This window comes from Kogia breviceps, chromosome 14 (genome assembly GCF_026419965.1).
Source record: "Kogia breviceps isolate mKogBre1 chromosome 14, mKogBre1 haplotype 1, whole genome shotgun sequence".
NCBI classification, from domain to species: domain Eukaryota; kingdom Metazoa; phylum Chordata; class Mammalia; order Artiodactyla; family Physeteridae; genus Kogia; species Kogia breviceps.
In genome coordinates, this window is record NC_081323.1 from 86,806,917 (window position 1) to 86,831,540 (window position 24,624).

At 41.2% G+C, this 24,624-nt stretch overlaps 2 protein-coding genes and 1 long non-coding RNA gene across 6 annotated transcripts in view; 2 read left to right on the top strand and 1 right to left on the bottom strand.

The window, feature by feature from the left end:
* Positions 1 to 16,043, top strand: part of LOC131740521 (zinc finger protein 33B-like) — a 29,641-nt gene extending 13,598 nt beyond the window's left edge. The window contains exons 3-7 of the mRNA XM_067012433.1: positions 4,817 to 4,939; positions 5,436 to 5,577; positions 5,861 to 5,956; positions 11,759 to 11,809; positions 14,321 to 16,043. Coding sequence (XP_066868534.1) covers positions 4,817 to 4,939; positions 5,436 to 5,577; positions 5,861 to 5,956; positions 11,759 to 11,809; positions 14,321 to 15,600 — 1,692 coding nt within the window. The 3' untranslated portion in view covers positions 15,601 to 16,043. The remainder of the gene's footprint in view (positions 1 to 4,816; positions 4,940 to 5,435; positions 5,578 to 5,860; positions 5,957 to 11,758; positions 11,810 to 14,320) is intronic.
* Positions 2,886 to 24,624, bottom strand: part of LOC131740513 (zinc finger protein 12) — an 89,114-nt gene continuing 67,375 nt past the window's right edge. The window contains exons 9-10 of one of the 2 annotated variants that reach the window (XR_010836390.1): positions 4,798 to 5,017; positions 2,886 to 4,624 (exon numbers count right to left, since the gene is read on the bottom strand). Coding sequence is in view for 1 of the 2 variants with exons in the window: in XM_067012428.1 (XP_066868529.1) it covers positions 12,851 to 12,855 (5 nt within the window). In the remaining variant the exon portion in view is untranslated. Of the gene's footprint in view, positions 4,625 to 4,797; positions 5,018 to 12,832; positions 12,856 to 24,624 lie in introns of those variants that run through there. The other variant, XM_067012428.1, reaches the window with a different exon arrangement.
* On the top strand, positions 16,088 to 24,620 carry LOC136792506 (uncharacterized). Of its 3 annotated transcripts, XR_010836393.1 has the most exons (5): positions 16,088 to 16,248; positions 18,121 to 18,194; positions 19,767 to 20,035; positions 22,817 to 23,176; positions 24,414 to 24,620. It is a non-coding gene; the product is annotated as an uncharacterized lncRNA (long non-coding RNA). The 3 variants fall into 3 exon arrangements; XR_010836391.1 differs by lacking the exon at positions 16,088 to 16,248 and having other exon boundaries at positions 16,954 to 18,194; XR_010836394.1 differs by lacking the exon at positions 16,088 to 16,248 and having other exon boundaries at positions 16,954 to 18,194; positions 22,862 to 23,176.

A 24,624-nucleotide genomic window follows, 5' to 3' on the forward strand; every position in this document is an offset into this window, starting at 1 on the left:
AGTTTTATTGATCTTTGCTATCATTTCCTTCATTTCTTTTTCATTTATTTCTGATCTGATCTTTATGATTTCTTCTGCTAAATTTGGGGTTTTTTTGTTCTTCTTTCTCTGATTGCTTTAGGTGCAAAGTTAGGTTGTTTATTCGAGATGTTCCCTGTTTCTTAAGGTAGGATTGTATTGCTATAAACTTCCCTCTTAGAACTGCTTTTGCTGCATCCCATAGGTTTTGGGTCGTCGTGTCTCCATTGTCATTTGTTTCTAAGTATTTTTTGATTTCCTCTTTGATTTCTTCAGTGATCACTTCGTTGTTAAGTAGTGTATTGTTTAGACTCCATGTGTTGGTATTTTTTACAGATCTTTTCCTGTAATTGATATCTAGTCCCATAGCATTGTGGTCGGAAAAAATACTTGATATGATTTCAATTTTCTTAAATTTACCAAGGCTAGATTTGTGACCCGAGATATGATCTATCTTGGAGAATGTTCCATGAGCACTTGAGAAAAATGTGTATTCTGTTGTTTTTGGATGGAATGTCCTATAAATATCAATTAAGTCCATCTTCTGTAATGTATCATTTAAAGCTTGTGTTTCCTTATTTATTTTCATTTTGGATGATCTGTCCATTGGTGAAAGTGGGGTGTTAAAGTCCCCTACTGTGATTGTATTACTGTCGCTTTCCCCTTTTATAGCTGTTAATATTTGCCTTATGTATTGAGGTGCTCCTATGTTGGGTGCATAAATGTTTACAATTGTTATGCCTTCTTTATGGATCGATCCCTTGATCATTATGTAGTGTCCTTCTTTGTCTCTTGTAATAGTTTTTATTTTAAAGTCTATTTTGTCTAATATGAGAATTGCTACTCCAGCTTTCTTCTGATCTCCATTTGCATGGAATATCTTTTTCCATCCCCTCACTTTCAGTCTGTATGTGTCCCTAGGTCTGAAGTGGGTGTCTTGTAGACAGCATATATATGGGTCTTGTTTTTGTATCCATTCAGCCATTCTGTGTCTTTTGGTGGGAGCATTTAATCCATTTGCATTTAAGGTAATTATTGATATGTATGTTCCTATTACCATTTACTTAATTGTTTTGGGTTTGTTCTTGTAGGTCTTTTCCTTCTCTCGTGTTTCTTGCCTAGAAAAGTTCCTTTAGCATTTGTTGTAAAGCTGGTTTGGTGGTGGTGAACTCTCTCAGCTTTTGCTTGTCTGTAAAGGTTTTAATTTCTCCATCAAATCTGAATGAGACCCTTGCTGGGTAGAGTAATCTTGGTTGTAGGTTTTTCTCCTTCATCACTTTAAATATGTCCTGCCACTCCCTTCTGGCTTGCAGAGTTTCTGCTGAAAGATCAGCTCTTAACCTTATGGGGATTCCCTTGTGTGTTATTTGTTGTTTTTCCCTTGCTGCTTTTAATATGTTTTCTTTGTATTTAATTTTTGATAGTTTGATTAATATGTGTCTTGGCATGTTTCTCCTTGGATTTATCTTGTATGGGACTCTGTGTGCTTCCTGGACTTGATTGACTATTTCCTTTCCCATATTAGGGAAGTTTTCAATTATAATCTCTTCAAATATTTTCGCAGTCCCTTTCTTTTTCTCTTCTTCTTCTGGGACCCCTATAATTCGAATGTTGGTGCGTTTAATGTTGTCCCAGAGGTCTCTGAGACTGTCCACAGTTCTTTTCATTCTTTTTTCTTTATTCTGCTCTGCTGTAGTTATTTCCACTATTTTATCTTCCAGGTCACTTATCTTCTGCATCAGTTATTCTGCTATTGATCCCATCTAGAGTATTTTAAATTTCATTTATTGTGTTGCTCATCGTTGCTTGTTTCCTCTTTATTTCTTCTAGGTCCTTGTTAAATGTTTCTTTCATTTTGTCTATTCTATTTCCAAGATTTAGGATCATCTTTACTATCATTTTTCTGAATTCTTTTTCAGGTAGACTGCTTATTTCCTCTTCATTTGTTAGGTCTGTTACCTTGCTCCTTCATCTGCTGTGTGTTTTTCTGTCTTTTCATTTTGCTTACTGTGTTTGGGGTCTCCTTTTTTGCAGGCTGCAGGTTCGTAGTTCCCGTTGTTTTTGGTGTCTGTCCCCAGTGGCCAAGGTTGGTTCAGTGGGTTGAGTAGGTTTCCTGGTTGGGAGGACTAGTGCCTGTGTTCTGGTGGATGAGGCTGGATCTTGTCTTTCTGGTGGGCAGGTCCACGTCTGGTGGTGTGTTTTGGGATGTCGGTAGCTTTATTACGATTTTAGGCAGCCTCTCTGCTAATGGACGGGTCTGTAGTCCTGTCTTGCTATTTGTTGGGCATAGGGTGTCCAGCACTATAGGTTGCTGGTTGTTGAGTGAAGCTGGGTCTTGGTGTTGAGATGGAGATCTCTGGGAGATTTTTGCCGTTTGATATTATGTGGAGCTGGGAGGTCTCTTGTGGACCAGTGTCCTGAAGTTGGTTTTCCCACCTCAGAGACACAGCCCTGACGCCTGGCTGGGGCACCAAGAGCCTTTAATCCTCACGGCTCAGAATAAAAGGGAGAAAAAATAGGAAAGAAAGAAAGGAAGGAAGGAAGGAAGAAATGAAGGAAGGAATCAAGAAAGGAAGGAAGGAAGAAAGGAAACAAGAAAGGAAGGAAGGAAGAAAGGAAACAAGAAAGGAAGGAAGGAAGGAAGAGATGAAGAAAGGGAGGAAGAAATGAAGGAAGCAAGAAAGGAAGGAAGGAAGAAATGAAGGAAGGAAGGAAGCAAGAAAGGAAGGGAGGGAGGAAGGGAGGAAGAAAGGAAGGAAGAGAGGAATGGAGGAAGGAAGGAAGGAAGACAGGAAGAAAGGAGGGAAGAAAGGAAGAAAGAAAGAAAGATAAAACAAAGGATAAAATAAAGTTATTAAAATAAAAGTAATTATTAAGAAGAAAAGTTTTATTAAAAAAAAAAAATGGGACGGTCAGAACCCTAGGACAAATGGTGAAAGCAAAGCTATGCAGACAAAAATCTCACACAGCAGCACACACATACACACTCACAAAAAGAGAAAAAGGGGAAAATAATATATCTTGCTCCCAAAGTCCACCTCCTCAACTTGGGATATCTCGCTGTCTATTCAGGTTTTCCACAGATGCAGGGCACTTCAAGCTGATTGTGGAGCTTTAATCCGCTGCTTCTGAGGCTGCTGGGAGAGACCTCCCCCTCTCCTCTTTGTTCGCACAGCTCCTGGGGTTCAGCTTTGGACTTGGCCCCGCCTCTGCGCGTAGGTCGTCCGAGGGTGTCTGCTCTTTGCTCAGACAGGACAGGGTTAAAGGAGCAGCTGATTTGGGGGCTCTGGCTCACTCAGGCCGGGGGGAGGGAGGGGCATGGATGAGGGGCAACCCTGCAGCGGCAGGGGCCGGTGTGATGCTGCACCAGCCCGAGGCGCGCTGTGTGTTCTCCCCGGGAAGCTGTCCCTGGATCCCGGGACCCTGGCAGTGGCGGGCTGCATGGGCTCCCGGGAGGGCCGGTGTGGAGAGTGACCTGTGCTCGCACAAAGGCTCCTTGTTGGCGGCAGCAGCAGCCCTAGTGTCCCACGCCCGTCTCTGGTGTCCGCGCTGACAGCCACGGCTTGTGCCCGTTTCTGGAGCTCCTTTACACGGCGCGCTTAATCCCCTCTCCTCGCGCCCCAGGAAACAAAGAGGCAAGAAAAAGTCTCTTGTCTCTTTGTCAGCTCCGTGCCTGTCTGTGGAGCTCCTTTAAGTGGCACGCTTAATCCCCTTTCCTCGCGCCCTAGGAAGCAAAGAGGGAAGAAGAAGTCTCTTGCCTCTTTGGCAGCTCCAGACTTTTCCCGGACTCCCTCCCAGCCAGCCGTGGTGCACTAGCCCCTTCAGGCTGTGTTCATGCCGCCAACCCCAGTCCTCTCCCAGCTTCTGAGAGAAGCCCGAGCCTCAGCTCCCAGCCCCCGCCCGTCCCGGTGGGTGAGCAGACAAGCCTCTCGGGCTGGTGAGTGCTGGTCGGCACCGATCCTCTGCGGAATCTCTCCGCTTTGCCCTCCGCACCCCTGTGGCTGCGCTCTCCTCCGCGGCTCTGAAGGTTCCCCCCGCCGCCACCAGCAGTCTCCGCCCGTGAAGGGACTTCTAGTGTGTGGAAACCTTTCCTCCTTCACAGCTCCCTCCCACTGGTGCAGGTCCCGTACCTATTCTTTTGTTTCTGTTTTTTCTTTTGCCCTACCCAGGTACGTGGGGAGTTTCTTGCCTTTTGGGAGGTCTGAGGTCTTCTGCCAGCGTTCAGTGGGTGTTCTATAGGAGCAGTTCCACGTGTAGATGTATTTCTGATGTATTTGTGGGAAGGAAGATGATCTCTGCGTCTTACTCTTCCACCATCTTCTTTCCGCCCCCCTTGTTTATCTTTTTTTTAAAAAGAGTTTTTGGTTTCATTTTCTCTGTTTTTTTGTTTTCTATTTTGTTTTATTTCTGCTCTAATCTTTATTATTTCCTTCCTTCTGCTAGCTTTGGGTTTAATTTGTTCTTTTTGTAGTTCCTTAAATTGTAACGTTTGGTTGTTGATTTGAGATCTTCCTTGCTGCTGTTTAATGTAAACGTTACAGCTACCATGGTGATACCTTGCATGTCTTCACCAGCTCCTCATTTCTTCAGTGGTCACACCTCCCACCTGTGGAGGCACAAGATATCCCAGTGCTTTCTTCTCCATTGGGAAGAAAACAGTAGGTTGATTACATTTAAACTTTTAATGAGGAAAAAAAAAATAAATTAAGCTTATCATTATCATGTGGATTAGCAGAATGTATATAGTACTTAATAAAAATGAACAGCTCAAAACTTTACCACGAGGATGGTGATGAAGTCTTTTGGAGACCACTCAACTCCACGGATGAGTCCAGAATTACTGCACGATGTGCTGCTGAACACCTTTGCAGTTCTTCCTCTTCTCATGGCCCTGCCCTGTTCCCGTTCCTGTCATACTGCTGTATGTTTTTCATACTTCTTTGACTTTGTGTATGTGATTGCACCACATTAATGAAGATCTGCTATTATGAATCCCGACCTGACAATACAAAATAGTCATATCTCCTACATTATTTATATAACACTGATTCTAGCATAGCTCTAATAATACTGTATTACACAATAAGTATTCATAGGTATGATTTTTCTCCTAACCAAGATTTAAGCTCCTTAAAGGCCAAATAAAAATGATTGATTTAGATCAATATTCTTGGCAAGCTAGGACAGTTTCAGACACATGGTAGAAACTTCAGTTTTTTTTGTTTGAATTAATAAGATAATATACCATCTGGATTTTCCTGTTATGATATCACTGTATCCCACAAAGTAAACCACAAAACAACGTATAGAATAGGCAGCCTACATAATATTTATGGTAAACTCTCAAAATCAACATGTTAAGAATTATTTCCCATCTCTCTCACATCACCCAATACTGATCTCTTTGGCTTGAACAGAAGTGTGCTGGCCAGGGATCCGTGTCATTCAAGGACGTGACTGTGGACTTCACTTGGGATGAGTGGCTACAGCTGACCTCTATGCAGAGGACCCTGTACCGGGATGTGATGCTGGAAAACTACAGCCACCTGGTCTCCGTGGGTGAGGAGTCTTCCCTGTGTAATGCCTCACAGTGTGCATTTCTTTTCTTAGCTGCCAAAACTTACGAGCCCTTGGTGGAGCTTTATGAAATTTGTACAGCTCATGGGTCAGAAATGATTGCTGCTATTGAGCACAGAAAGAATGTTTCTGTTCTCACTTCCCTAAAGAAAAGTTCAAATGGGCACCATTATCATGTGAATCCTGAACCGCAGGCACCTTCATTGTCCTTCAGGGCCCCGATGTCCAAGCAGCTTGTCTGAAGTCTTAACCCTGTATCTTACAGGGTACTGCATCAGCAAACCAGAGGTGATCTTCAAGCTAGAGCAAGGAGAAGAGCCGTGGCCATTAGAGAGAGCATTTCCATGCCAGAGTGATCCAGGTGAGTTAGTCATTATCAGGTGAAAAAAAAGAAGCCACTGGAAATGCAGACCCAGATGGATTGGTCCAGAAGTTGAGACCTTTGGTCTCTGTCTCAGTAATTCTGTGTAGGGGCTTCAGACCTTGGGAAGTAACTGAACGGTGAGCCAGCCTGCCTCAGATAACCTGAACCACATTTCCGTCCACCACTCTTAAGTACCAGTGCTTTCCTCTCTGGCCTGACTTTTAGGGAAGGTGACCAGAACTTGTGCCCAGTGTTGACCCCCTGCCTGCCTCATCTTAGACCTTTGTTCTTGGTTTCTCCTTTCTAGTATTCATCTTCTCTCCATTTTCATGGACTATTTTTTTTTTCAGTTTTCCCCGCAGGTATTTATTAATTCATTCTGCAGATATTCTTATTCTGTGCCACCCACGCTCCTGTTGTCAGGGATACACTGATGAACAAACACTGTCCCTGAGCTCCTATAGCTTACAAGCTAGCAGGAGGAGGAGACGTGAATAAATAAGTTTACACGTCCAGCGGTGACGAGAATGGTGAAAAGAACTAAAGCAGGAGATAGAGAGCGGGGTGTGCTCTTGTCAAAGGTGGTTGGAGAATGCCTTTCTGATGAAGTCGGCATTAGAGCAGATAATGAAGTAAGGAGGTGAGTCATGTGGATTCTGGGGGTTCCAGGCGAAGGAACAGCCACAAGGCCAAGTTCCTATGGCAGGAGTTTGTTGGAAGTGCTCTGAGAAAAACAGGCCAGAGTGCTGGCAGGAGAGCACCTGAGAGGGATGCTGGTGAGAGGTGACATCAGACAGGTAGCCAGGGGCCAAATGATGTCTTACAGGACATGGTGAGGGCTTTGACTTCATTTGGGGCGAGTTGGGTAGCTATTACTGGATTTCTGCAAAAGAGTATGTTTTAAAAGAATTTCTTTGCTACTATGCAGAGAGAACTGGGGACAGGGACAAGGGTGGTGGACAAAGTAAAAGCATAAAGACAGTGTGAAATGCTGGCTCCGGAAATACTGACCACCACCATTGTTAAGGCAAATCTTAATTTATTTCTCACCCTGAGAGTCTTCGTAGCATCTTGGAAAAGAGTGAACAAAGTCAGGTTATTTATGAGATTTGAGGGTATAGTTTAAAGTATATATATATTTTTTTGTGGTACACGGGCCTCTCACTGTTGTGGCCTCTCCCTTTGCAGAGCGCAGGCTCCGGATGCACAGGCTCAGCGGCCACGGCTCACGGGCCCAGCCGCTCCGCGGCATGTGGGACCTTCCCGGACCGGGGCACGAACCCGTGTCCCCTGCATCGGCAGGCGGATTCTCAACCACTGCGCCACCAGGGAAGCCCTAAAGTATATTTTTTTAATTCAGGGGCTTGATAACCTTTGGGTAATAATTATGATTTAACAGTTTAGGATTTGTGGACAGGTCTTGGAGAATAAGTAGTATAGTATCTATGGGAAAGGTGAGAAATTTGTTTAAAAGGATTTTGAGGAAGCTTCTGAAATGAACAGTAAAATCATTAGCAACTTTTTTCTTCCTGGGTATGAGCTTCATGGAGCAGGAAAGTCTGCCAGTGAACACAGTAGAACAGTAGTCATGGTAATGCAGAGAGTAAGCTGTGTGGATGTTGATGGTTTCAGCTCTCAACAGCAAAGAGGTGTTTGCAGTGGCTCAGATGTGAAGTGAGGGGGTAGACGAGACGAAATGTGGCTCCATGTTTGGAGAGTAGGATTTGCTGTTGGGTACGATGTGGAGTGAGAGAACGGGGTGGGGAGCCAAGGATGAATTCAGTATTTAGTCTGAGCAACCTGCTGGGGTGGGAGGTGTTCACTGAGATGGGAAAAGTGGGGAGGAGCAGTTTGGGGCAAATTTTTTAAGAAGTGACTTTGAGAAGCGTCAGTGACTTGAGGTGATTATTAATTATTGAAATTTAGATGTTGATGAGGTCCTTGGACATACAGATCTGGAGTTGGAGAACAGACAGGAGTGCAGATTAAATTTGAAAGTCATGAGTTGAAAGGTGGTATGCAGACATAACTGGGCCTTGGGGAGTGGATGTGGATAGACAGGAAAAGAGGCTGCAACCCACAGCCTTACAACATGTAGGAGTCACAAGCGTTAACAGAGAAGAAAACCCAGAGAGATGTCTGGAGGCCAAGAAAGGTGCTTGTCAAGGACACAATGAATTTCTAGTTTGAAATTGGAAATATGAACTCAGCGTTTTCCCCCTTTGTTCCTATAAACCATCTAAAACCAACTAGGAGATTGAGAAATGAGTTGCAGGCTGGTATTTTGTATAAATCTGAGAAATAGTTAAACTTGAAACCATGACATAAGGGGAAGAACTGTTGAAAGCAATAAAAAAATCAAGCTGGGTACAGGCATCTGGAATTGGAACCAGAGAGAGACCTCCAGGGCTGCTGACCTCAGAAGGAAATGTAAGGTGACTAACCCTTGGTAAAACATCAGGAAGGGACTGAGCAAGATTGTCGCAGGAACTTCCTTGTTACCTTCTTTGGTTCTGAGAAGCAGAGAAGTGGGATTCAGGGTGGAAACACACACATAACCCTTAGCTGTGTAAAGTATTGGTCTTTGGGGGATAAACGAGACTTTGCACGTGAAAATGCCCAGAGGTTTTCTGAGAGAAATAAAAGATAATCAAATGCAATGTTAAGTCCTTGGTCCTAAGCAGCCAGTGCAGGATGCATGGACGTTTTCATAAGAAAAAAAAAAAAAAAGGAAGAAAGAGAAAAAAGAAAAGGAAAAAAAAAAAAAAAGTAAGTGAAGAACACGCACCTGAAAAATATTGTCATAGAAGAGAGAAATATTGTGACCAAGTATCTCACTATGAATGTTTCACAGCTTAATGAAGCAATTGCCTTTATGATGCAAAAGCACAAGGAACCATATATAAGCACTGAGGGTAGAGATGAAGAGACACAGGAGATTGTCTGAAAGCTTCCAGTGCTCAGGAATGAACTGGAAGAAGAAACATCCTGACAGTAAAATGTGTAGAATTGGAAGGAGCACAAGGAGCTGAAAACATAGTGAGGGGCCTGGAAGAGAGAAGCACAGGAAGTGAGCAGAGGAATGGGAGTCGGGGCATAGTTAAAGGGGTCACATGTGGCAGACTGGAAACGGAGGTGCAGCACGCACACCATCCAGTCTCCCACGTGGAAGTCCAGAGAGAACTGAATAGAACAAATATTTAGAGATACATTTCAAGGAAACTTCCTGGTATGAGAGAAGACTGGAGTCTACATGAAAAGGACTAACTTACGGGAAACTAACTCAGAATTGTCACCACCATGGTGTATCCTAGGGAAGTTACTAGATTTTTTTTTTTTTTTTTTTTTTTTTTGCGGTATGCGGGCCTCTCACTGCTGTGGCCTCTCCCGTTGCGGAGCACAGGCTCCGGACGCGCAGGCCTAGCGGCCATGGCTCACGGGCTTACTTGCTCCGCGACATGTGGGATCTTCCCGGACCAGGGCACGAACCCGTGTCCCCTGCATCGGCAGGCGGATTCTTAACCACTGCGCCACCAGGGAAGCCCTAGATTTTTAAAGAAAGAATTCTTTTTGGTCTGCAAAACCAAAGAATTAAGTCATTTAAAACTTTGTTGAGGAATATTGACAAATATAATTGTATATATTTAAAACGTACAGTGTGATGATTTGATGTATGTATATTGTAGAATGGTTACCAAGATTAAGATAATTAACACATCCATCACCTTACGTAGTTAACAAGTAACTTGTATGTGTGTTTTGGGGGTGGTGAGAATGATTCAGATATATTTGCAACAGCATTCAAGGGTACAATACCATATTATTAACTATAGTTACCATGCTCTACATTAGATCCCCAGCACTTGAATTAAGTCTTTTTTCTTTTAAATTCTGGCTGTGCTGCTCGGCTTGTGGGATCTCAGTTCCCTGACCAGGGTTTGAACCCGGGCCATGACAGCAAAAGCACTGAATCCTAACCACTAGACCACCAGGGAACTCCCCAGTCATTTTTAAGGGGGAGAAAAAAGATCAAGTTGATCTCAGACGTCCATAGTAACATCCAGTGCTTTTAAAAGCAGCGGAGAAAGAATTACAAAATCCTTAAGAACTAAAAGTAAATCCCAATAATTTTATATGTAGACAAAATTTTATTCAGCTAAAGTAACAACAGTAAGTTTGAACATGCAAGAATGCAGGGAGATATTGTTCTTGTGAATTCTTGGTAAAGAATCTTCTAGAACATGAACTTTAATCAAGAAATGGTAAAGTATAAAATAGCAGAAGATTGTTTTTGGGTGCTATTTTTTTAAGTGAGAACTAAGTCTAAAACTGAAGTGGGGATTGATTATCAGGATAGAATTAAAACATTAAGGACTTAAGATTTTAGGATTATTAGATATAAAATTTTAAAATTTGTGTGGAATAGCCAAGTCCCAAAATAAACAAAGCAGTTTAGAAGGCTAAGAAAAACTAGGGGGAGCTTGCCCTTTCAAATTCAGTGCTAGCTATTGGCTGTAGTGTGATATTGATGTAAGAATAAACAGATCAGAAGTAAGATTCCAGAACTAGCTCCATGCATATGGAAATCCAGATATGTCAGAAACAGACAAAGGGGAGGTAATTCAATAAGTGCTGTTGAGAAAATTATTCATATGGAGAAAACATTTATGTCTTTTATACAGAAATCAATTTAAAAGTAAAATATATAAAACTTCTAGAAGAAAGTATAGTGGAATATGTTTATAACTATGAATATATGTACGCTCTTGATATATATATATATGTATCATCATCTATGTATAATCCTTATGAAAAGGTTCTCAAACAGCACAAAAATACTGTTTTAGAAGAAAAAAATAGATTATATTAAGAACATTCACTCATTACAAAACACCGTAAAAATTCAAGATTCATGGCATAGAGTGAGACAAGTTATTTGTAACATATATAACCAGCAAAGGCTTAATATCCAAAATACATTCATGGTTTTTCTCAAACAAATTTAAATAAGGCATTATACATTATTCATTTTACTTAATTTCTGCTTCCTCCCACTGGAATGTAAACTTCATGAGAACAGGGTTTTTTTCTTTCATGTCTGTGTTTCCACTGTCTAGGATAGTGCCAGCCACAGTTCAGCATTCAATAAAAGTTAGTTGAATAATGAACTCCTACAATTCATAAGAAAAATTCAAACAACCCAACAGAGAAGTGGACAAAAGACATACGTGAAAAGGAGACACAAGTGGGAAACAAAAACACAAATGATAAATGAGAATATCTACAACTTCATTGGTAATCAGAGAAGTAAAAAGTAAGACAGTGAAATAGCATTTTCTGTGCTCAAATTTGGCAAAAATTAAGATGTCTTACAATAGCAGGCAGTTTTGATCACACGATCACTCTGTCTCCTGGGAAGAGTTTGTCAAGAACTAGGTCTTACAATGTCCCTTCCCTGTACCTCATCTGTTCCTAAGAGTTAAGGTTTTCGCTTTACCCAGTGACTAAAAAATTCCCACGTCCTCTATCTCCACCTCATCTGCCCTCTACTCTCCATTTTGCTTGAGATGTTCTAGTCCTTTCGTTGTCAGTGTGGCAAAAACTAACCCTAAAATCATTTCTTCCAAATTGTAAATCTTCTCACATTCCTTATTTCCACTTACTTGGGTTCTAACACTTTTCTTCTCCCGTATATGACAACCATGAAAAGCACCTGTAATACTGATCTGTCCATAGTTCCTCTTATTTAAAATTTTCTTTTGAAAACTGTCTTCTATAGCTTTTATTCTTACCTTCCAGTGACCTTACTCAAAACCAGAACCCTACTCTCTGATGCCTTCATTCCTAATTGTAAGTATATATTTTTAAATCTAAAGCATCTGTTTCGTCTTGTTGCTGGCCTTATATAATCTTAGGGTTGTCTTCTATTACTTAAGATACCTCTTCTTAAACATTATCAGTCCATATTCATCCTTTTTTGTTGATGTTACTAAAAAACTCATGGTAAGTTCCATTTGATCCTCCTTCTAAATACTGCTCATACATCTTACCCACATCTGCACCCCTTCTTGAGGTTTGCCTGTCCAGATTCTTAAGAAGGGGCTTAGGACTGTGCCTGGCATGTAGTTAATGCTTGTTGTGCGTATTTTACACTTAGTTTATGTTTGAGCTCAAGTACTCACCTTTGTTTTGAAGTGCTTCTTACTCTCTCCCCTCTTAGAATTCCCATTTCACTTAGCAGCTGAGCCACAAGGAATTCAGACCTCATCATATACTGTGACACCTGAGAGCATCTGGTTATTGCTGAGGCTTTTGTCCCCATCTGGGGGGCCTCTTTTAATTTTTTTTAACTCTTCCTTAATTTGATATATAATAGATATGCTCATCTATTAATACTGATAGATACGTTTATTCAGAAAGCATTTCCTAAGTACATAGGCCTACGTCACTTACCTGTAGATTCTGATTCATAGGGTACATGGATTGACATGGGGCTATGAAAGTCTATACTCCATGTTTTGTTATTTTTTAAAAATGAATTTATTTTTATTTTTTGTTTATTTTTGGCTGCATTGGGTCTTCATTGCTGCACACGGGCTTTCTCCAGTTGCGGTGAGCAGGGGCTACTCTTTGTTGCGGTGCTTGGGCTTCTTATTGTGGTGGCTTCTTGTTGCGGAGCGTGGGCTCTAGGTGTGTGGGCTCAGTAGTTGTGGCTCACGGGCTCTAGAGCACAGGCTCAGTAGTTGTGGCTCATGGGCTTAGTTGCTCTGCGGCATGTGGGATCTTCCCAGACCAGGGCCCGGACCCATATCCCCTGCACTGGCAGGCGGATTCTTAACCTCTGCACCACCAGGGAAGCTGTACTCCATGTTTTGAATAAAAATTTCCAGGTTATTCTGTGGGGGAGGGATAAATTAGGAGGTTGGGATTAACATATACACACTACTATATATAAAATAGATAATCAACAAGGACCTACCGTATAGCACAGGAATCTACTCAGTACTCTCTAATAGCCTATATGGGGAAAGAATCTAAGAAAGAATAGGTATGTGTATATGTATAACTGAATCACTTTGCTGTACACCTGAAACTAACACAACATTGTAAATCAACTGTACTCCAATACAAAACAAAAATTAAATTAAGAAAAATTTCCAGGTACTTCTGATGCTTTTTGAGGGCCACCAACTGAATGTCTACTCAAAGGTACTCAAAGGCAACTGGAGATACATTAAAACCTGCTAGGAGCATAGGCTGTAGTTGGGAGAAAGAAACAAAATTGTGTGATATATATTGAAATTCAGTGTTACAAGTGCTATTGTGGATAAAGTTAGTCCTTTCCATAGTGTTGCCAGTTAATAAAAAGTATAGGTAGTGACTATTTCAGTGTTGGAGAAGATGGAGTTGGAGGCATCATTTGAAAAAAGTATGTGAGGAAGGGAGGGGGAGAGGGAGGGAAGAACAGGGGAGGAAAGGGGAGAGATACATTTCCTGGAGGACGTCTGAGTTTTTAGTAGAACCAAAGCTGAAAAGCAGACTTCTGAATGGAAGAACCTATCAGACTTGTAAGGCTTGTGATTGGGAATAAATATTTTTTAAAATATTTATTGTGTATTTTTGTAAGGATATCTTGAACAAGTAATATGTCTTATTTTGCCCATTGGCTTACAGATAGTGGGCTGTATCTGTATATGTACAGATAATTTGTTTTATCCCACACCTAAGACTTCCTCTGACATTTCTCCTGAAATCCATGTACACTAATATTTCTCACTCTACTTCCTGTTCATGGTTTTCGTTGGGATAATAACCCAGTTATCTATGAGTTTCCCTCAGCTCACTGTTCCTTATGTTTAGTTTCTTCTTCTCTTTTTAGTTCTGAAGGTCTTATTTTATTTATTTATTTTTTTGTGGTACGCGGGCCTCTCACTGTTGTGGCCTCTCCCATTGCGGAGCACAGGCTCCGGATGCGCAGGCTCAGCAGCCATGGCTCACAGGCTTAGCTGCTCTATGGCATGTGGGATCTTCCCAGACCGGAGTACGAACCCGCGTCCCCTGCATCGGCAGGTGGACTCTCAACCACTGCGCTACCAGGGAAGCCCTGAAGGTCTTATTTTTAAAACAGCAAATATATGTGTGTGCATTGTAGTTTTAGTCTCCCTTTTCCACTATAGCAGGTGTTTTCTATTTTTCTTTTTTTTTGATCTAAGGGGATATATATGCTTGGGATTTGGGGATTTCATCCTAGGAGCTTGGGACTAAAAAATGAGAATCACTGATGTAGTAAATTTTATTTACATAGGAAATGTGTTAGCATTTTTAAAGTATACCTAATTTTTCTTATTTATGACCTTATAGACAGAAGCCAGGAAAACCAAGATAAACATTTGTGGCGAGTTTCACTCATCAACAAAAAAACACTGACTAATAAGAGAGATAATGTTTTCAGAAAAACACCCTGTCAATATGACTTACATGGAATGAATTTGAAAAATGTTTCAGAATCCATTATTAGTGATAAAAATCATTCAAGTAAGAACTCTAATGAAATTAATGCATGTGGGAAGTTGCTTCTTGATAATAATCAAGAAAATACTCATCCTGGAAAGAAATCTGATGAACATAACCAAGATGGAAAATCTCTAAGTCATAATGAGGACCCTACTGGGCAACAGAAAATTCAGCCTCTGGGACCACCTGTTGAAGGTCATGAATGTGGTGCAGCTGTCCTTACTGAGGCAGCCATCATCACACCTCAGAGGACCCAAACTGAAGGGAAGCCCCAGGATTATAAGGAACAGGGGGAAAATACCAGTGACAAGTCAACCCTTAAAGTCCAGCAGGAAATTCACACAAGGGAGAATCATTCTGAAGTTAATAAGCATGAGAAGTCAACCCTCTTTAAACATCAGGAAGTTAATGTGGAGGAGGAAACCCACGAATCAAATGAAAATGATAATTCCAGCAAGAAGTCCCATCTCACTCAACTTCATAAAACTCACATGGGAGGGAGAACGTTTGAATGCAGTCACTGCAAGAAATCTTTTTACCAGGAATCCCACCTCACTCAACATCAGAAGACACACACAAGAGAGGAACAATGTGAAAGTAATAAATGTGGGAAAACCTTCCAGAAATCACAGCCCACTGACCCTCAGAAAACTCACACAGGAGAGAAACCCCATGAATGTGATAAAGCCCCTGAAAAGTCGGCCATTACTGACCAGCAGAGGACACAGTCAGAAAAGAAGCTTCATGTATGTAATGAATGCAAGAAATCTTTTCGTCATAGCTCAGCCCTAAACGTCCATCAGAGAATTCACACAGGAGAGAAGCTCTATCAATGTAAGGATTGTGGAAAGTCCTTCTATGCAAAATCAAACTTCAGCCATCATCAGAGAACTCACACAGGGGAGAAACCATATGAATGTAAGGATTGTGTGAAATCAAACCTAACTAAGCATCAGAAAACGCATACAGGGGAGAAACCTTTCAAATGCAATGAATGTGGGAAAACTTTCTCACAGAAGTCACAATTTGCTGATCATCAGAGAACACACACAGGGGAGAAGCCCTATGAATGTAAGACATGTGGGAAATCCTTCTGTATGAAGTCAACACTCATGGTGCACCAGTGAACACACATGGGGGAGAAGCCCTATGAATGTAATGAATGTGGGGGAAAGCCTTCTGCAAGAAGTCAACTCTCACTAAACATGAGGTAATTCACACAAGAGAGATACGCAAAGTGGCAACAAATGTGGAAAATACTCCTGTGTAAAGTCAGATTTTGTCACACCTGAGAGAACTCAGAGAAGAAACTGTAAGCTCTCTTATATCAGAGGACTTGTTAGGAGAGAGATTCCCTGAGAACGTTATTAGTATCCACCTACAGATCCGCTATACACTTCAGAGAAATCACAGGGGAAAGGCATCAGAAGTATTAAAGCATTTACAAAGTCACAACTTAACTGAACATCAGATAATTGATATTGGAGTGAAACTGTAAAACGTTTTATGTACAAGTGTTCAAGAAGAAAACCAAACTTTATTATATAAGGAGTAAATACTGAGGGGAAATCTATCAATTTAGGAAATACGGATACATTTTTTTCCCTCCAGAAATAATGTAATACTGGAAGTCATGATTCTCGTGTGGTACCAACTTTTGAAAATGACCTAAGATCTGTCTAATGCCAATGATACTCGTTTTGTAATATGAAGCCTTTGGAAACACAGGTTGCAGTGGCAGACTGACAGCATTAGACACGTGAAGTGTACCTGAGGTAAGAAGGCTTAGGCGTGTTAGCAACATACCTATGTTGTGTGTTTGATTTACATGGTGGATGTCAAAATAGTTGTCAGTAGGAGATCTCTCCCCATAGCTTAATAATTATGATAGAGTTCTCACAGTAAATGACACCAGTGTTTGTATTTTGGTATACAGTATACATTTTAAGTGAAATACCTGACAGATTTGAAGTCCTGTACCACAACATATTATTGAGAAAATCAAAGTATAGAAAACTATCCAGCCTGCTACCTTTTGTGTAAGAATTGAGAGGATTCTCACACATACACACAATTAACTTATTTTTGCAAAGGAAAACACTAGAAGGATAAACTACAAAATATTAAATACCTGTGAAGGCAGAAGTGAACAGGAGGGTAGAGTTAAGGGTGGAAGCAAGTTTTCTTTGATTTTACCTTTTTATGAAATTTTGACTTTTGAACAAATGTAAATTATTTATATATTCAAAAGTAAAAATAAAAGATTCTGAAATTGAAAACAAATCAACTTAATATCAAATTGGCAACTCAACCACACAAAAGAAATAATTATTTGAAACTTCTGAACTCCATATCATGACTCTACACCCTTAATGGGATGTGTTTAAGGACAAAAAGATGTGTAAAAAATTATAAAATCATCAATTTTCTTCTTAATAATACTGGTATTTATTTGAATCTATTTTGTATATATTGTAGGATAAAGCAAAAATAAATTATTAAAGTTATTAGGAATCAAAACTTCCAGTTTAAAAGAGACAACCATAAAAATCAAAGAATTTATGTAAAACTCTCTATAATGATAAAATACATATTGAAAATATTGCTCATTAAAAAAATTATGTATTTCATAGCTCTCTCCAGCATTGCCCCCTCCAAGGCACCAGGACTCCCTGGAGAAAGAGCTGAGTCTAGGTCTGGGCCCTGAGTGTCCAGGGTGAGCCTGGGACATCTTGGTCAAAAACCAAGGAAGCACACGAACGTCAATGGGGATGTGTCAGAGGTCAAATGTGAGGTAATTTGGTGGTCAGACAAAATGACTATCACATTTGAATAAACAAAAATCTGAGACTGCAGCTCAGTTCATTTCCACCATTGGAGGCAAATCTTAAACTCCTTACTCTGTAATTAGAAGAACTAGGTTTTCACCTTGTCCTTTTAGTAGGAGCAGCTTTTCATCTCCAGTTGTGGGAAGACTTCTGTTGTAGAAAAATGCCAGCTCATAAATGTAGAAGGACTGACTGCTAATTTGCAACCTCTGGTGCATCTAGATCATTAGATGGAAAGGAAGTGGTATTTGTTTAGAGCCAGAGTGTCCCCCACAGACATCTTACACGCTGAAGCTGGGAAAAGTGAACCTTGACAATTGAATGATTGCCCCACTTTAACCAAGTGATCAAATGAGCAGCAGTGACATTATGTCTTTTGATTAGATGTAATATGAAGTACTTATATTGCACCGTGGAGTACTCTTACCAAAATATTTAATGTGAATCTAATCAAGTGTTTATTAGTCTTTGAAACACAGGAGATAGAGGAACACCTTTTTTGGAGAAAACAATCAGATAAATCTGGAATGCAGGGTATTTTTCAAGACAGCTGGCCTGGTCTTCACAAGTCAGTGTCATTTTAAAAAAGAAATGCAGGGAAAGATTTTTCGATTCAGAGATACTAACGAGACATGATCAAGTATAGTGCATGAACCTTGATTGGATCCAAAAGACATCTGGTTCAAAAAGACATCTATGTAGATACTTTGGAGATAACTGGAGGAAATTGAATGTGGGATGGAAATTCAATGATATTAGGGAACTAGAGTTAATTTTCTTAAGTGATAATTGTTATGAATGTTAATGTGTGTTTCTGAGGACACATTTGCTGACTGGAGAGACGAGCTCATGATATCTGCAGCATTGAAGTGGACCAGGGGAAAAATGCATATGTAAGTAAATGAAGTAAAAATAGCAAAATTATAGCAAGTGTTGAACTTAGTGGTAGGCACATGAGTGTTCACTATATTTTTCTTAAAAGAGCTCTGAAAATTTTTGTAAAAGGTTTTGGAAAAGTATCACATCACTTACCTACTCTCTTACTGTCTTCTGGCATATGTATATAAAAGTTCTCATTGTTATTGATTTGCTCTTCAATAAAGAAGCCAAACAATGCCTTTCAAAAAAAACGTTTGTCTTGGGTTTAGCTGGTGTGATGAAAATGTCCACTAAGTATGCAAAGGCGGGTACAGCACTGTTACCACCACAAGCCTGTGTTCAGCAATACTGAGAACAGCAGTGCTCCTTATGCTGAGAATTGTGCCATGTGCACCCTTACTTTTCCTGCTCCTGGTAGGACTCTTAAGGGCTACCTACACAGGTACAGTGCTTGTAGCCCAGGCATTAGGAACCCAGGAACCATTTGCCTAAAAGGGTGCTAGGTACTGTGCCCTCTTGCTTTCTGCTTTTCCCTGTTTCCTGGAAGCAGGTTGGCAGGCTAACTCTGCACTCCCTCCTTTTGGGAGAGCCTTGATGTGGCCTGTTTTTCCTCCCCTCACCAGGGAGTGTTTCTGGCGATGGCCCATAGGATGTAGGGAAAAGTTCTGGGTGACTTGGTAAGTCATGAGCAGAATGGCAGTCTGTCCAGATACAACCCTTTGGTTGCATCTTTAAAAAAAAAAAAACATTATTTATTGTTTTTGCCTGAGTTGGGCCTTTGTTGTGGTATGTGGGCTATTTGCTGTGGTGCTTGGGCTCAGTAGTTGTGGCCTGCAGGCTTAGTTGCCCCACGGCATGTGGGATCTTAGTTCCCCGACCAGGGTTAGAACCTGCGTCCCCTGCATTGGAAGGCGGATTCTTAACCACTGGACCATGAGGGAAGATCCCCGTTGGTTGCATCTTGTGACTCAGAGCTAGTCGTCTGAAGATGGGGAGCAGAGAGATGGAAGAAAGTGGGCAGTGATGACCCAGAGTGGTGACCTTACCAGCTCTGAAGCTGCTCTGTATTGGGAAGAACTGAGGTCATGTGTAAGCCTGTTGGAGTTGAGATTTTTCTGTCACTTGGGGCTGTAAGGCATGCAAACATTGCAGAGGTATGCATTTTTAAAAATTATGTCATTCACAAGTGTTAGATATAGGAATTTGGGGGCAAGAATAATTTCTTTTGAGAAAATGATTCAGCCACTGCTTTCTGCTTTGTAAATTTCCATGTAACAAAGAAATGTTATTTCTTGTTTGAGGGAAATAGAGTGCAGGAGATTTCCTTTTGGCACCTAGTTACATATTAAGTATTCTTTCTCTTTATATGAAACAACCTTTTAAAAATTAAATGAAATTTTCATTGATCTTTAACCACTTTTTTCTTGACAAGATGTGCCTTGATGTAAGGGTCTGATTTTTATTTTTCTAATGAATTGCTAGTTGTCCTTATACCATTTAACTAATCTTTTTTTGCTGATTTGAAATACGATCTTTATTGTGGCTTAAATTTTCATGTGTAGTGGCTTTGCTTCCTGTCTGCTCAGCACCATTCCCTACAAAGAAGAAAGAAGCTGAGACCCCAGAGCTGGCATATTCCCCGGGGGGCCACTCACAGCACCATCCTCCTGGCCCAGTTTGGTTGTTCCCAGGATGGACACTTAATCTGAGAGGCCAGGGAGAGCCAACGGGAGTTCTCACAGCGGTTTGCAACAGCAGATGATTGTAGACCAGTGGTTGGTCTGTTTTGACCTTGGAGCTGCAGGCAGCTTGGTTACATTGTCTTATTTGCCTTCTCTGTCCTGACTCACAGGTTGTAAGTACTCTGGTTCTTTCCAGATTTTTGTTTTATTTATATAGCTCATATTTTACACTTGTGCTAATTAACTAAAGTGGTATTTTAATTGCTCTTACTTTGTAACACTTCTCCAAGTCCCTCTTCATTTCTATTTTTCAAGACTTTCTTGGCTTTTCCCACATTAGTTCTTAGAGGCAACCTTTAGAACGGATTTACCAGGCTCCTCTCCAGAGCTTTTGGGAATTCTGATTGAATTTAAATTTAGTCTAAAGTAGCTGCCTACTGAGTGGCAATCCTAATCCCACTGGCTGGACCACTTCCCCCCCATCCAGAGGCAGGGCTCAGAGATGGTTTCTATTGGTCTTTTTCCTGTGAGTGTGCCATACTTTGTTTCTTTGCATGTTTTGTAATTTTTTGCTGAAAACTAGACATTTAAAATATGATAACGTGGGAACTCTGGAAATCAGATTCTCCCCCTGCCCCAGGGATTTTTTGTTGTGGGTTCTTGTCATTTGTGTCCTTATTGACTTTTCTAAACTATTTTTATAAGTCTATATTCTTTGTCATGTGTGGCCACTTAACTCTTTTTAGTTCTTATTTTATACTGGAGTATAGTTGATTTACAATGTCATGTTAGTTTCTGGTGTACAGCAAAGTGATTCATAAAGATTCATAAAGAATATATATATTCTTTTTCATATTCTTTTCCATTGTGATTTATTACAAGTTACTGATATAGTTCCCTGTGCTATATAATAGGTCCTTGTTGGTTGATTATCTATCTTATATATAGTAGTGTGTATATGTTAATCCCAAACTCCTAATTTATCCCTCCCCCCTACCTTTCCCCTTTGGTAACCATAAGTTTGTTTTTGAAGTCTGTGAATCTGTTTGTTTTGTAAATAAGCTCATTTGTATCCTTTTTTAAAGATTCCACATATAAGTGGTATCATATTTGTTTTTGTCTGACTGACTTCACTTAGTACGATAATCTCTAGGTCCATCCATGTCGCTACAAATAGTGTTATTTCATTCTTTATATCTGGGTAATATTCCATTGTATATATGTACCACGTTTTCTTTATCCATTCCTCTGTCGATGGGCATTTAGCTTGCTTCCATGCCTTGGCTATTGTAAATAGTGCTGCTATGAATTGGGGTGCATCCATCATTTCGAATTATGGTTTTCTCTGGATATATGCCCAGGAGTGAGATTGCTGGATCATACGGTAGTTCTATTTTTAGTTTTTTAAGGAGTCTCTATACTGTTCTCCATAGTGGCTGCACCAATTTACATTCCCACCAACAGTGCAGGAGGGTTCTCTTTTCTCCACACCCTCTCCAGCATTTATTGTTTATAGACTTTTTGGTGATGGCCATTCCGACCAGTGTGAGGTGATAACCTCATTGTAGTTTTGATTTGCACTTCTCTAATAATTAGCAATGCTGAGCATCTTTTCATGTGTTTTTGGCCATCTGTATGTCTTCTTTGGAGCAATGTCTATTTAGATCTTCTGCCCATTTTTTTATTGGGTTATTTTGATACTGAGCTGCATGAGCTGTTTGTATATTTTGGAGACTAATTCCTTGTCAGTGGCTTTGTTTACAAATATTTTCCCCATCTGTGGGTTGACTTTTTGTTATGATTTCCTTTGTTGTGCAAAAGCTTTCAAGTTTAATTAGGTCCCATTTGGTTAGTTGTTTTTATTTTCGTTATTCTAGGAGGTGGATCCAGAAAGATATTGCTGCAATTTATGTCAAAGAGTGTTCTGCCTGTTTTCCCTCTAAGAGTTCTATAGTGTCTGGTCTTACACTTAGGTCCTTAATCCATTTTGAGTTTATTTTTGTGTATGGTATTAGAGAATGTTCTGATTTCATTCTTTTACATGTAGTTGCCCAGTTTTCCCAGCACCACTTTTTTTTTTTTTTTTTTTTTTTTTTTTTTTTTTTTTTGCGGTATGCGGGCCTCTCACCGCTGTGGCCTCTCCTGTTGCGGAGCACAGGCTCCGGACACGCAGGCCCAGCGGCCATGGCTCACGGGCCTAGCCGCTCCGCGGCATGTGGGATCTTCCCGGACCAGGGCACGAACCCGTGTCTCCTGCATCGGCAGGCGGATTCTCAACCACTGCGCCACCAGGGAAGCCCCAAAGCACCACTTATTGAAGAAACTGTTTTCTTGTATATTTTTGCCTCCTTTGTTGTAAATTAGGTGACCATGGGTGTGAGGGTTTATTTCTGGGCTTTCTATCCTGTTCCATTGATCTATATTTGTTTTTGTGTCAATACCATATTGCTTTGATTACTGTAGCTTTGTCAGGGCACCTGATTCCTCCAGCTCCATTTTTCTTTCTCAGATTTAGTTTGGATATTCGGGGTCTTTTGTGTTTCTGTGCAAACGTAAAAAATTTTTGTTCTAGTTGTGTAAAAAATGCCATTGGTAACTTGATAGGGATTGCACTGAATCTGTATATTGTGTGGCTACTCAATTCTGTTCCATTAGCTTCCAGAGGTCAGCTGTGTTTTGTCAGTTTCTGTAAACACCTGGAGCCCAAAAAAGGGGGGTCATTCCCCCAGTTTTGCAGGCTGGCTCTGTGTTGGACACTCCTTCAGCACTTAGCCAGGCTGGTTCCACTCTGCCTTAGCCTTCACTTCCAGCTTACATGGAGCCTGCAGGCCAGTCCAGGTGGAGAGCATAGACTTTTCAAGCCCGTATTGCCACACACAACTCTATTTTCCAACCTGTCCCTTCCCAGGCTTCTCAATATGTCTGCTTTTTTTTTTTTTTTTTGCGGTATGCAGGCCTCCCACTGCTGTGGCCTCTCCCACTGCGGAGCCTACGCACAGACTCAGCTGCCATGGCCCACGGGCCCAGCCACTCCACGGCATGTGGGATCCTCCCAGACCAGGGAATGAACCCCTATCCCCTGCATCGGCAGGCAGACTCTCAACAACTGCGCCACCAGGGAAGCCCTGCTGCTGCTCATCTTGACCGTCATCCTGCCCCAGGTTGCTGCCCCCACCCCAGGACTTGTGCCTTTAAATGCCTTCAGCACCAGCCCTCTGGGAAGACTGCTCTGAATCAAGGAAACAAAGGGAAGCCCTGTTACTGACTTACAGGCAGCAGCCCACATGTGAGGCCCACAAGCACAGCCCTGTGGGGTAAGGTCTCATTCTTGCCCTGCCCCCAGCAACCTGTCCCTGGGACTCAGGCTGCCATCCATCAGGCTGCTGACCTGAGGTGTGGGGGACAGTGGGTGGGCAGCTTTCTCACTGCAAAGTGTTGCCCTTATCAAGCTTCCTTGGTGGTTCTAAGTCCTAGACTAGATTCTAGAGTTTTGCCAATATTGCCAGCTTATTAATCGTTCATGTTGTGTGTGGGGGTACAGATTTCTGCCATTTTTGGTGAAATCACTTCCTGTCAGTTTTCTAGCAATTCCTAATTGCTAGTACAAATAACTGTTCTACACTTAATTTTCCTAGTCAGCATTGGAATAAGCTCTTACTCTTAAGAGCTCTGGTTCCATTTAGTGGAGAATAATTACAAACCAAGATCTGGGTGAACATTTTTCTTTTTCTTTGGGGGGGTCATACACATTTTTCTGAAGGTAAAATACTGCATATTTTATTAGAAATTTAATACTGTTACAGTGTGCTAGTATTTAGTAGGATTCTGTTGATTCCATGAGTAATCTTGTTCTGATGTTGAAAAGATTTTGAGTGGGCTGCCTTTTATTTCTAAGACTCTTGTATTTCATCATTAGTGCACCACTAAGTTTTGGAGGAAGGCATAGGTTGGTTGGTTGATTGATATTTAATTAATTAATTTATTTATTTAGCAGTACAAGGGCCTCTCACTGTTGTGGCCTCTCCTGTTGCAGAGCACAGGCTCCGGACGCGCAGGCTCAGCGGCCATGGCTCATGGGCCCAGCCGCTCTGTGGCATGTGGGATCCTCCTGGACCGGGGCACGAACCCGCGTCCCCTGTATCAGCAGGCGGACTCTCAACCACTGTGTCACCAGGGAAGCCCATAGGTGGCATTTTAGAAGACATGACTGCAGTTCATTTTTTGTTGGCTAATTCTGTGTCAGTGTCAGATTGGCTGTCAAGCAAAGTGGCTGAACCAAGAGAAGAATGAAATCTCATGTACAATTCCAAACAGGGGGTCCAGGGAGGTAGGGGACGCTCCCCATCCCATTCCATGGTGTTAGCCAGTGAAAAGTTTCCCTTTAATGTATTACTTTTCCATCCCCTAAGCAGGAGATGGCAAAATAATATGGATCATAGGCCAAATTTGGCCCACTGCCTCTTTTTTTGTACAGCATAAACCAAGAATGGTTTTTATACGTTTAAGTAGGTTTTTTTTAATCAAAATAATAATAAGTTCTATCAATCACAGCCCAAGCAAAGGAAGGAGGAAAGGGAGTGAAGAACCAACTTTTAAGAATGTAACTCTTTAAGAATGTGACTCAGAGGATGACAGAGATTTCCCTAATGGGCTCCAACATAACCACCTGGCCACACCTACCTGAAAGGTAAGTTGAGAAGTCAAATCTCCAGTGATGTGCCAGTTGAAACTGAAGGGGGAATCTCTTTCATAAACAAAGCAG